The 13,625-nt window shown below is 37.6% G+C and overlaps 1 protein-coding gene across 1 annotated transcript in view; it reads right to left on the bottom strand.

Moving 5' to 3' along the window:
- The window catches only part of DMRT3 (doublesex and mab-3 related transcription factor 3), a 6,998-nt gene extending 4,475 nt beyond the window's left edge, over positions 1-2,523 (bottom strand). The window contains exon 1 of the mRNA XM_053700607.1: positions 2,127-2,523. Within this exon, the coding sequence (XP_053556582.1) occupies positions 2,127-2,523 (397 nt within the window). The remainder of the gene's footprint in view (positions 1-2,126) is intronic.
- Between the last annotated feature and the right edge of the window lie 11,102 nt (positions 2,524-13,625).

Below are 13,625 nucleotides of genomic sequence, written 5' to 3'. Positions count from 1 at the left end.
GGAGATCTTTCATTCTGTTTTTTTCTAACTAAATATTCTCTTTTCTACATGTTTCTGAAAGTTACCGAGACTTAATGAATCATTGGAAGATAAACCGATTGAAATGTGTAGTCAGATTCGGATTTTCCATTTGGCAAATATGCAACTGTCTAAATGGGCAAATTCTTCACAATTCAACTCTCCTGGATGTTTATGGGTTCTATACGTTTCTGTTATATTGGTTGCTAATGTACAGACAATGTACTGTTAAATATATATGATGGACTTAAAGGGACAGTCTAGTCTTTAATGATTCAGATAGGGAATGCAATTTTAAACAACTTTCAAATTTACTTTTATCATCAAAATTGGTTTGTTCTCTTGGTATTCTTTGTGGAACACTAAACCTAGGTAGGCTCATATGCTAATTTCTAAGCCGTTGAACTGCCTCTTATCTCAATGTATTTTGACAGTTTTTTACAGTTAGACAGCACTAGTTCAAGTGCTCTGTATATATAACATTGTGCTCACTCTTGTGCAGTTATCTAAGAGTCAGCACTGATTTTCTAAAATGCAAGTCTGTCAAAATAACTGAAATAAGGGTTCAGTCTGCTAAGGCTTAGAAGCAAGGTCATCACAGAGGTAAAACGTGTATTAATATAACAGTGTTTGTGATGCAAAACTGGGGAATGGGTAATAAAGGGATTATCTGTCCTTTTAAACAAAACCAATTCTGGAGAAGACTGTCCCTTTAAAAGGCTTTTGGCTGCCAGCTGTGAGTTGACAAGTTAGTGGTAACATCAATAGGTAAATGTTGGATGCCAATTCCTGGAGCATCTCCCCAGCAGCACGTACCTGTGTTACAGACCTGCTTAGTATCTCTGTACTGCCTGGTAACCTGATCCCAGAGCTCCTGGTGAGATGTTTTGGCAGTAGAATAAGTTATAGATCATTTAGTCCTTGTGCAATTTTCTATGCTTCAATACTTGTTTCCTTCACTTAATCTGAAAAGTGGCTGGGCGACATTTCAATAAATCATAAACGGCCCATTATATGATAAACCACAAACTTCAATGATAACATCATTAAAAGTGTTTGCACAGCCACTGTACACTGCCAGCATAGCTGAGCCTCATTTGTACAAAGTATCTGTAACTCAATTCGGAAGCAACTGACTTGCACTTAAAGCGGAGTTAAATTACTACAGTGAAATATGTGATGTCTGCTTACAATCCTATTAAATTATTATATTATTTCATAAAAGTTCAATATTACGCTTTGTGTATGTATATATATATATATATATATATATATATATATATATATATATATATATATATATATATATATATATATATATATATATATATATATATATATATTTATATATATATTCACATATTAACCTATTTTATTTCGTTATTTTTCACTGACACTGCTCCTAACCAGCCATTGATTTTAATTATTACAAAAAAACCTCAGACATTTCTCCCTAACATAAGCTCCTAATAGTATTAATATTTTTTATCTATTCTCCTCAGATCTCTTATATCAGGTGGTGTTTGCAATATTTTTATATCACTTATAAATGATTACATATTTATGTAATGATTACATATTTAATTACATATTACCTATAAAAAAAAACTAGTTACGTTTATTTAAAAATCTAAATTTATTATTGGTTAAATTGTAAAAGAAGTGCATATTTGTTACTTAGTGTTGAGCTGTTATTACTAAACAGTTTACAAAAGAAAACAATTTATAAACTGAACCAAAACCTGGATAACCTCAATAAAAAAAAATTAGACATATTATCTTATAACAATAACTTAATTGGAAAAAAAAATCTTCCAAACTTCATTTTCACATTAATTAATTCAATGTGGATATTATTTATAAATAAAAAAGGGGGAGTGAAACTGTAAACATCTGAATGTAACAAAGTAATTTAAGAATGAATCTAACATCTAGAGAGCAGATAAATGGCAATGTAGTGTAATGCATTTTAAATAATACGTTTGAAACTGAATTGCTCTCATCACAATTAAATCATGAATGTCTTGGAACTACATTTAGCTCACCCATGGATAAACCATATAGATATTTGTGTAGATAAGATCGTGAAGCCACCACTGGGTACCCACCTGCTTTCCCTGGGAGCTGTATGGCTGAGGGGTTCTCTGCTGACCATCTAATAGTCATCTCCCCAGGCCGGACCGGTTGCTGGTTACTGTCTGTGGGCAGAGCAGATGGCAGCCCTGGCATTGACCTTAAGGTGTCTGGGATCAGGCTCTCTAGGCTCTCATTAGCCTGCTGGCGCCTGAGGGCCACCTGGGCAGCCATGACCCGCTGCCTCTCGATGATCAGGATGCACTTCTCACAGGTACAGTCTTTAAAGCGACAGTAACGCTTGTGGCCCTTCAGCCAGGAAAGGACCCCATGGTTTCTGCAGCGGGCACATTTAGGGGTCCTCTGAAGGGGAGCCCTAGGTTGTGACACAGGACCCCCCATGTATAGGTATGGAGAGCCGTATCCATTCATGGTTCTGGGCCGTGCAGGGCAGAGTATACTGGGCAACTAAATAGGGGATATAGGGGCTATATGAGCTAGGGCTTTAGTATTGCCAGGTGTGAGCAGAGAAATTCCTCTCTCTGAAATAAACGTTAGATCAGCCCTTTGTTATGCCAGTGTCCTGCTGCTGTTTAGATGTAGAACTTGTACAGCATAACAGAGCCTTCTGGTGGTCATTTATACTTTGTGTCTTAAGCAATCTCGGTTGATGTCGCCTGTCACCTGCAGCTACACAAGCATACATAGGTACTTTAGCTCTACAGACTAGGGCTGTCCAAATACAGTAACTCTGTTTCTTCTGTATCCAAGGGGCATCATAGTGGTGTGATTTGGTGGCATTTTCTGTGGCTGATCAGGGCTGGTTCTTGTTGCACTTTAGTGTGCTGCCCTGGACTCTACACCATCAGTGCTGCTAGTCCCTTTGGGTGATGCTCTCTCCTGCAGGTAAGTAGTTTTGCTGTCCTGTAGATGATCTGTATTAGCTGCCCTGCTATTCCCTGCAGCATCTGGGGATACTGGTGTGGGCTCTAGTTAGATCTCCAGCTTCCTTCTCTCAAGCTTCTCCGCCTCCTCTGCTGCTCTGTGACCAGAACCTGCACCCAATGTCTCCTACTGGTCTTTATGCCCCCGCCTTCCCATTCATCTTACCATTATGTGAAGCCCTCCCTTGCCCCCATTCACCAGCCCCTGGTCATCCATTCCTACAGCTGAAGCAACTGCTGAAATCACATTGTTTCTACACTACATTACATTGTTTCCCTTCTTCATCCTGCCCTGTGTTACACCATCAGTGGTGTTAGGGGACAATCATGTATTTAAATCATAGACTGGGATAAAGACCTCGCTTTAATGGTTAATATCATTTAACAGATAGATTCATATTTAAATGCATTTATTAAGAAGGTAAGCACATGAATGTCTTAGAACTTCCATGGATGTAAATCATTTTCCTGACTGAACTAGACAAAAAAAAATGTCATTAATATAAACAATTGTCTTTTTTTTGCGTAATCTCAAACATTCTTACTTGTTTCTTAAAATATATAGATTAATATGTTTTATTTTGTAAAGGAGATTAGACTATTTCTTATACATTTCAGGTATATATATATGAAAAAGCATTCACTAAACATATTTTGCATGAAAGAAATGGCTATGGAACTAATATAAAAACTAAGAGGGAGTGGAAACATATGCATGATACTGCTGTTTTCTCAGCGGTTGGTAACAGGATCAAATCTCCAAAAGCAAGAAAATAAACAGCAATATAGCTATTCTTTAGTTTGCTGTTTTGGATTAACACTTGATTTGTTATCTTGCAATTACACGTCTTGTTTATCTAATGCTATAATGTCTATGGCTTTCCTTTTCCTTGATTCATTTTTCTGTTTTGTATATATTATATATATATATATATATATATATATATATATATATATATATATATATATATATATATATATATATATATATATATATATATAAATAAAAATATTTTTTTATAAATCTAGATGATAGATAGATATAGAAAAATATATGATAAATGATATATGATAAATGATAGGTAGATAGATAGGTAGGTAGATAGACATATAGATATATATAGATAAATGATAGATAAATATGTTCCTCAAGAAAAAGCAACAGGGATTAACATATATACTGTTTAAAAAAGCATGGAAAGTGGTAGGGAAGAGGGGTAAATTAATAATTTCTGTCAGCTGCATGGGGAAGTGCATATGGGGAGTGGTGGGGAAGTAGTTTGGATCACAGGCCCTAATTCCTTAAAAGAGTATAGATTAATGTACTTACTTCACATAAGAAGATCTGCCTGATATATTTTGCCATTGGTAGTGCTGTAAAATACCTCATGCTTATGCTTAAAGGGACATTATACACTCATTTTTTCTTTGCATAAATGTTTTGTAGATGATCTATTTATATAGCCCATAAAGTTTTTATTTTTTTTTAAAAAAATGTATAGTTTTGCTTATTTTTAAATAACATTGCTCTGATTTTCAGACTCCTAACCAAGCCCCAAAGTTTTATGTGAATACTGTCAGCTACCTTCTCCAGCTTGCTCCTGTTTGTGTAAAGGGTCTTTTCATATGCAAAAGAAGGGGGAGGGGGTAGTGTCTTATTTGCCACTTGCAGTGGGCTTTCCAGCTACCTTTTCAACAGAGCTAAACTAAGAGGTTCTAAGTAAGTTTTTAAACATTTTTATACTGGATTTTTATATCAGTATCTGTGCATCTTATTCTTTATAGTAGTCTATTACATGCAGTTATATGAAAATGAGTGTATACTGTCCCTTTAACCCCTTAATGACCACAGCACTTTTCCATTTTCTGTCCGTTTGGGACCAAGGCTATTTTTACATTTCTGCGGTGTTTGTGTTTAGCTGTAATTTTCCCCTTGCTCATTTAATGTACCCACACATATTATATACCGTTTTTCTCGCCATTAAATGGACTTTCAAAATATACCATTATTTTCCTCATATCTTATAATTTACTATAAATTTTTTTATAAAATATGAGGAAAAAATAGAAAAAAACACACTTTTTCTAACTTTGACCCCCAAAATCTGTTATACATCTACAACCACCAAACAAAAACCATGCTAAATAGTTTCTAAATTTTGTCCTGAGTTTAGAAATACCCAATGTTTACATGTTCTTTGCTTTTTTTGCAAGTTATAGGGCCATAAATACAAGTAGCACTTTGCTATTTCCAAACCACTTTTTTTCAAAATTAGCGCTAGTTACATTGGAACACTGATATCTTTCAGGAATCTCTGAATATCCCTTGACATGTATATATTTTTTTTTAGAAGACATCCCAAAGTATTGATCTAGGCCCATTTTGGTATATTTCATGCCACCATTTCACCGCCAAATGCGATCAAATAAAAAAAAATGTTCACTTTTTCACAATTTTTTTCACAAACTTTAGGTTTCTCACTGAAATTATTTACAAAAAACTTATGCAATTATAGCATACATGGTTGTAAATGCTTCTCTGGGATCCCCTTTGTTCATAAATAGCAGACATATATGGCTTTGGTTTTGCTTTTTAATAATTAGAAGGCTGCTAAATGCGACTGCGCACCACACGTGTATTATGCCCAGCAGTGAAGGGGTTAATTAGGGAGCATGTAGGGAGCTTCTAGGGTTAATTTTAGCTTCAGTGTAGTGTAGTAGACAACCCCAAGTATTGATCTAGGCCCATTTTGGTATATTTCATGCCACCATTTCACCGCCAAATGCAATCAAATTAAAAAAAAACGCTAAATTTTTCACAATTTTAGGTTTCTCACTGAAATTATTTACAAACAGCATGTGCAATTATGGCACAAATAGTTGTAAATGCTTCTCTGGGATCCCCTTTGTTCAGAAATAGCAGACATATATGACTTTGGGGTTGCTTTTTGGTAATTAGAAGGCCGCAAAGTGCTGCTGCGCATCACACATGTATTATGGCTAGCAGTCAAGGGGTTAATTAGGTAGTTTGTAGGGAGCTTGCGGGGTTAATTTTAGCTTTAGTGTAGAGATCAGCCTCCCACCTGACACATCAGACCCCCTGATATCTCCCAAACAGCTCCCTTCCCTCCCCCACCCCACAATTGTCCCCGCCATCTTAAGTACTGGCAGAAAGTCTGCCAGTACTAAAATAAAAGTTTTTTTTTTTAAAAAAAAAATACATCTTTAGCATATTTACATATGCTACTTTGTAGGATCCCCCCTTAGCCCCCAACCTCCCTGATCCCCCCCAAAAACAGCTCTCTAACCCCCCCCCCTGCCTTATTGGGGGCCATCTTGGGTACTGGCAGCTGTCTGTCAGTACCCAGTTAACAATATTTTTTCCTCTTTTTGTATTTATTTTTTTTACATTTTGCTGTAGTGTAGCTTCCCCACGACCAACCCCTACCCCCACCCCCTCCCAGATCCCTTAGATTAGTTTTTGGGGGCATTTACTCCCCCTCTTCCTCCCACTTACTACATAATTATTTCTGTAGTGTAAGTGGTTCCCACCCGCTCCCTCCCGTGCACGCGCCCGCCCGCCGATCCCCCGTGCACGCGCGCGTGTCTGTGCGCGCCCCTGACTCTCCCGCCCCCGATCCCGCCCCCCTCTGTGAATCTGAAGCCATCGATGGCCGCCCACCCGCCTCCCACTGCAGCTCCCACCCACCAACGATTGCGGCCATCGATGGCCGGTGTAGAGAGGGCCACAGAGTGGCTCTCTCTGCACCGGAGGGGTACAAATTGTTATTGCAGGATGCCTCGATATTGAGGCATCCTGCAATAACCGGAAAGCAGCTGGAAGCGATGAGGATCGCTTCCAGCTGCTTTCCAAACCGAGGACGTACGCCACACGTCCTCAGGCGTTAACTGCCTTTTTTCTGAGGACGTGTGGCGTACGTCCTCGGTCATTAAGGGGTTAAAGGGACACTAAACCAAAAAAATGTATTTCATGATTCAGGTAGAGAATACAATTTTAAACACTGTTCTAATTTACTTCTATTATCTAATTTGCTTCATTTTTTAGATATCCTTTGTCTAAGAAATAGCAATGCACATGAGTGAGCCAATAACATGAGGCATCTATGTGCAGCCACCAATCAGCAGCTACTGAGCCTATCTAGATATGTTTTTCTGCAAAGAATATAAAGAGAATGAAGCAAATTAGACAATAGAAGTAAATTTGAAAGTTGTTTAAAATTGCATACTCTTTCTAAATAATGAAAGAAAAAAATTGGGTTTAATGTCCCTTTAAAAAAATATATATTTTGGCTGTTTTGAAATAATGTTAAACTTAAAGGGATAGGAAAGTCAAAATTAAATTGCATGATTTAGATAGAGCATGTTATTGTAAGACACTTTTAAATTCACAAATGTGCTTTGTTCTCTTGGTATTTCTTGTAGAAAAAAGAATACACACATATCCTTTTTTTTTAAATATTTTTATTTATTATAGCCATTCAAAACAAGACAACAAATCATAATATCAACAAAATTACTGTCACGCAGGATAAGTAAAAAATTTGCCAACAATATCTTCTCTATAGATACACAGCCAAACCATCAGAAAAAAAAGAAAACAATTTTTAAACTACATTTTGTCCTCATGAGTTTAACCATATCCGTTAACAATGTAATGGCTAATATTTACCTCCTATACAGAAATAAAAACACAAGAAAAAACATTATAAGGGGAAAAAAAAGGAAAGGAAAAAGCAAAAACAAGCAAACCCCCCCCCCCTACCAAGATCGATCATGAAATGCCTACTACCCTTCTTAATCTATATCCCCTGCATTCCTTAACCAGGTATCCGGGAACACCTGTAGTATGACAAGCTCAGCAAAGCTTACCGACGCCAAGAAGGGCAGCAAGATCTGCTTCTGGAGGCAGAAAGTATATGATTTAATAATCGGAGCCCAGCTTTCCAAGAATTTTCTAATTCTTCTTTCTGATACTTGCTGTAAATGAAAAGATTAAAAAATAATCTGAGCTTGGATGTCCCTCAGTACTGACGCAAGAGAGGGGGGTGTCTTTGATATCCATTTTTTAAAGATATTATATCTCACAATTAATATAATAATATTTAGGATATGCAGCGACAAATTAGCTCTCTCATCAGGAAAAAGCAACACTATATCTTTCAGAGAAAGGGAGATAGAAGTTTCAAAAACTCTATTATACCAGTATTGAATTTTCTGCCATAGTTGCGAAATTTTAGGGCAGGTCCATAACATATGGCAAATATCCGCCTGAACACATGAACAATGTTCGCACTTGAAAGATTTACCCAGAAAAAATTTAGCTAATTTCGCTGGGAAATAATAATAATTATTTAAAAGTTTTAAATGAGATTCTTTCCAGCTTACTGCTATCGGATATCTAGCCACAGTTGCCAGGCTATTAATTAGCATCTACCGGTCTATTGCTGGAATATATAGTGACCAGGCTCGGATTAATTTATCCTCCTCCAAAATACCCTGTTTCGTCAACATAATGTCATAGATTAGTGAGATTGATGCATCCCCCATATTAAATTTTCTGATACAACTCTTAATCTCAGGCCATTCCCATCTTCCCATCGCATACCATCTTTGTCCACTAAGAAAGTGTTGAATTTGAAACTAAGCAAACAGATTAGCACCCGGAAGAGAGAACTGCTCCCTAATAGTCTCCCAAGGTAAAATCTGACGATCATCATTAAGGAGCTGATTCAAATATACCAGTCCCCCATTCTGCCAAACCTGAAAATTTTTTTGATCTAGCCCAGGTAAAAATAAAGGATTTCCTCTAATGGGTAAAAAGTCAGAGAAAGACGGATCAACTTTACATAAGTTACAAACCTTATGCCAGATCACCACTATATTCCTTACGGAGATAAGGGAAAACACCCTTCTTGGTAAAGACTGCGGAACACAATGCAAAAGAGCCGTTAAGGACCAAGGTTTGACCATATATGATTCTAGATCATATGTAGAAACCAAATCAGCCTGTGCAATCCAGTCTACCGCTATTTTAATTAGTGATGCCCAATTATATAATCTAATACTAGGTAGAGCCAAGCCTGCTCCCGTAAATTTCTGCATTAGCCTACTAATCGAAATCCGAGGTTTTTTAGATTTCCACAGGAACTTCGAGAGCCACGAAGACAAGTTCTTTAGATCCTTATTAGGGATAATAAGGGGTAAATTTTGGAGAAAATAAAGAATTTTAGGAAAAATTATAGTCTTTATTAGATTAACCGCAGCGGTAAGTGACAATGGAAAAACAGCCCAAAGCTTGAGGTCTTCCTGTATTTTCTGAAAAAGAGTCGTAAAGTTTGCCTGATACCACTGTTTCGGATTCCTATCTATCTCTAATCCCAGATATTTGATCGCATTGACGTTACGAAATATTGTACTAGGTCGATCCACCCTCTGGCGTCCGAGCCACATCAGGTCACTCTTTTCCATATTGATTTTGTAACCGGCGAATGTACTAAAATGCTTTATCGTATCAACCACTCTTGGGATAGTGACTGCTGTTTTACTCAAAAATAATAAGATATCATCCGCATATAGGAGAATTTTCAGATTCTGAAGGCCTAGCTGGATCCCTGGAAGAACCTCTCGCAGTCTAATCGCCAAAGGTTCCAATACAATATTAAACAGTAGGGGCGAGAGAGGGCAGCCCTGTCGCGTGCCTCTATGCAATAGTAAGCTAGGAGAGATCCTGCCATTTACTAACAAATACGATACCGGATTCTGATATACTTTTTTGATAAAATTAAAGAAATTACAAACGAGACCAAATTGGGTTAATGTGGCGAAGAGATGCCTCCACGAGATACAGTCAAAAGCTTTGACCGCATCTAGTGTGAGGACCGCTAAATCCCTAAAATCGTTCCTCTCTACAACCTGTTCTGAATTCCAAACAAAATCGATTAAGTTATTAATTTCCTTATGTTTTTTGATGAACTACGAGTTGCCATAAATACCACCTGGTCCGTGTGAATCAATCTATCCAGACAGGAAACTAATCTCTGGGCTATAATTGATGCTAAAATTTTATAGTCTGCATTCAGGACCGAAATAGGCCTATAAGAAGCTGGATCTTCTGGGTTTTTCCCTTTTTTTAGTATCAACTAAATATTGGCTGCAGAAAAAAGGGCAGAAATAGCATTATCTGATAAAAGATACTCATTGTATAATCTTTCTAAAATTGGTATAACCTGGTCAGCTAGACTTTTGTAAAATTCAGCAGTTAGCCCATCCGGTCCTGCTGCTTTGTTAAGTTTGTCCCGCGATATGGCTTTACTTATCTCTTCAGCTGAAATCGGAGCATTTAACATGTCCAATTCTTCTTTTTGAATTTTAGGGACAGAGATCGAGGACCAAAATTCTGTCTGATTATCTTGGTTGAATTTTCCTTCCGAATATAATTGCTGATAGAATTGAAAAAACGCTCCGGATATTTCATCAACATCGGAGGTACGACCCCCTTCTACTTGGATTACTGGGATAAGATTCTTCTTATTCCTAGCTTTAACTAGTCTGGCCAAATGTTTAGCCGAGCTACCATGGATACCTCTAAATCGTAGATTAATTTTTTTCTCCTCTTGCTGATGTTTTTGCAACAAGAACGCGTCTCTTTCTTTTCTGGCTTCTATATATACCTTCCAGTTGGACTTTGAACGGTCACTACAGTATTTCCTAAAGGCATTTCTGACTTGATTTGACAATTGATTATCCCTCGCCCGTGATTTCCTGTTCTGTGTAACCATAAACCCCTTAATATCTCCCCTCAACACTGCTTTGGCCGCCTCCCAGAAAACCTCTATTTTATGCATATACCCGGAATTAAATTTGGCATGCTCCTGCCACTTATATTCTAACCAAGACAAAAATCTAGGATCATTATAAAGAAATCTCGGATAGAAGAATCTGGGAGACTTGATGTCCCTTTTGTCCTGGAAAAACAACACTAGAGAAATGATTGCGTGGTCCGAGACTACTATCTCATCGATCTCCGCCTCTAATTTCGCCACCGGCAAGGACTCTGAAACTAAGAATAAGTTTATGCGAGAAAACGTCCTATGCGCCTTAGATTCACATGTGAAATTCTGAACATCTGGATTTAACCTACGCCATATATCATAGACCTGTAATTTCTGGCAAAATCGTAAAAAATACTTTGAACTTCTCCTATTCTCTGAAATATTTTTAGCTGCAAGCCGATCCAGTTCTGGAAATAGTGTCATATTAAAATCACCTCCAATGACCAAATTTTCTTTAACCAAAGGAAACAATTTACATTTGATCTTATCCCAAAATACCCTATCCAATTTGTTAGGACCATAGATATTGCAGAATTTTTTTTTAAAATCATTTATATAAATATGAAGGATAATAAATCTAGCTTCCGGGTCTGATTCTATCCGAGCAATTTTGTAGTCCAAGGTCTTATTTATGAGAATCGCTACCCCACATTTCCTGCCTCCAGAAGAAGAAGAAACCACCTCACCCACCCATTTAATCTTAAGTTTCTTAGCCTCATGATCTTCGAGGTGGCTTCTGGGCCAATTCTATGGGCTCTCTCAATTATTATAGGTAACTTAGATTGTGGGACGCCCAGCTTCTGCGGGAGTATGACCGAGGTAAACTTTAATAGGTCTTCAAAATCAGCATCCTCCAGGAGACCCACAATTCTAATATTATTTCATCTAGCCCGATCTTCGATATTGTCTAGACGCCCCTGAAGATTAGTAATTTTAGTCTCCTGTTGGGATATTAAAATTTCCTGAGAGTTAACTTGATCTTCTAAATCCGAAATTCTATTTTCAGCCTCTTGCATTCTATGTGAAAACTGCCTTACTTCTACTGCCAAAGTAGTAATTTCAGCTGAGATAGTACCTAATTCTTTCCTGATCATCTTGAATTGGGGAGAAAATAACTCAGATAATTGTGAGAATAAAGTATGAGTATCCCCAAGGTTAGTTAATGGTTCCACCGAAGTGTCGAGAGCAGGCTCCGACATTTTGGCTTTTTTGTATTTAGCTTTAATGGGCATTTTGGGTGAAGATTTCCCCAGTAAATATTTATCCATAAACCCTTATATAAGGGGTACGAGTCCGAAGAAACCACCCGTTCTTCAAAAGAAGAAGACAGGAAAGAGAAAAAAGAAAAAAAAAAATTAGAAAAGAAAAAACAAAACCCCCAAAGTGTGAATATATATATATTGTACGTGAAAGAAATTAGGAAAGAGATCCGCTCCCTCCAATAACGGAGGCGAGACCCTTATTATTAAGTGACTAAGGCCCAGACTGGCCTAGGACTTTTACACGTGCCAAAACAAAAACAAAAAGGAAATCTCTGAAGGGGGGCCCGTGTCCCTCCTGTGAAAGAAGGGCCCTAGATTTTTAGGAGTATGCACCGTGCATACACAATGTGAAAAAACAGTATAGAAGGATCAAGACCCCGAAAAGGAAAGTTACAAATTTGGAAACTCACTGACTAATTCTAGTCATAAACCATCATTGCCTTTAACGAATATGCTCTCTGCAAGGCTCACTCTTATCCCTGCCACCAGAAAGGACAATTCAACAAGATTTTTTATGCCCAAAAGGAGCCTACCTAGCTATCGGATACACTGCCTCCTTCAGGGAAAAATCTGGAGAACGCTACAATCAGGATTTAATACTTGACGCCCTTGAACTAAGATTTAAAGAAGTCCTATCTATGTCTGACGCCTTAAGCACATCATACTTCTTAGTATTAATTGACATAAGCTAGATTTCAAATTTCAAGCTACACCCCCAAGACTATTACCAGCCTAGATCAAGATGACTGAACTAGCTACACATCAATCTTTTAACAATCGTAAGAAATGGTTACTGTAATAACAGTGAAAAAGCCCTTCTATACCCAGGTATTGGACTGATACCTCTAGTAATATTTAGCAACAACTTAGTAGCATTTTAAAACATAAACAGAAAAAAGAAAAAAAAAAACAGCACAAAAACAAAAGAACAAATAAAACAACAAGGAAAAGTGTAGAACTTGATTAGAAAAAAAGGAGCCAGTCCACAGATATACTCAGCCGGCCAGAAAGTCAGTATTGCTGGGGACCCGCCAGCTTGCACTGCCCAGCACGATATTTCTAATTGGCCACTTAACTTTTATACATGTATGGAGGGGCACTTGACTTCTGCGATCCCCAGCCTTAAATCTTGGAACTTTAATGTAACTTTTTTCTCACACGACTCCCAAGCCGTTGGACCATATGACTGAAGCAGTTGTATGTGTAATTTATGCCTTCAAGATCCGTATCAGGAACAAATGCCCAGTTTGCTCTTTCTTTTCTTACAGGTACTGATACCCTTCCTGTGGTAAGGGGCTGGGCTATGATATTTGCTCCCACTAACCCCTGCCAACTGAGTGTGGCTTTACCAAGTAATAACTGTAAAGGGACTTCTTGAAACAGGCAGTCAGCTTCAGCGAGCAGATATGAAACCCAGTAGCAGGCAGAAAGGAAAAACCTGATCCCCAACACTCAAATTTCAAACTTTAGGGATT

The sequence above is a fragment of the Bombina bombina genome, chromosome 2, assembly GCF_027579735.1.
Source record: "Bombina bombina isolate aBomBom1 chromosome 2, aBomBom1.pri, whole genome shotgun sequence".
In the NCBI taxonomy this organism is placed as follows: domain Eukaryota; kingdom Metazoa; phylum Chordata; class Amphibia; order Anura; family Bombinatoridae; genus Bombina; species Bombina bombina.
Note: the sequence above shows the minus strand (reverse complement) of the source record. Positions and strands in the feature narration are given on the sequence as shown.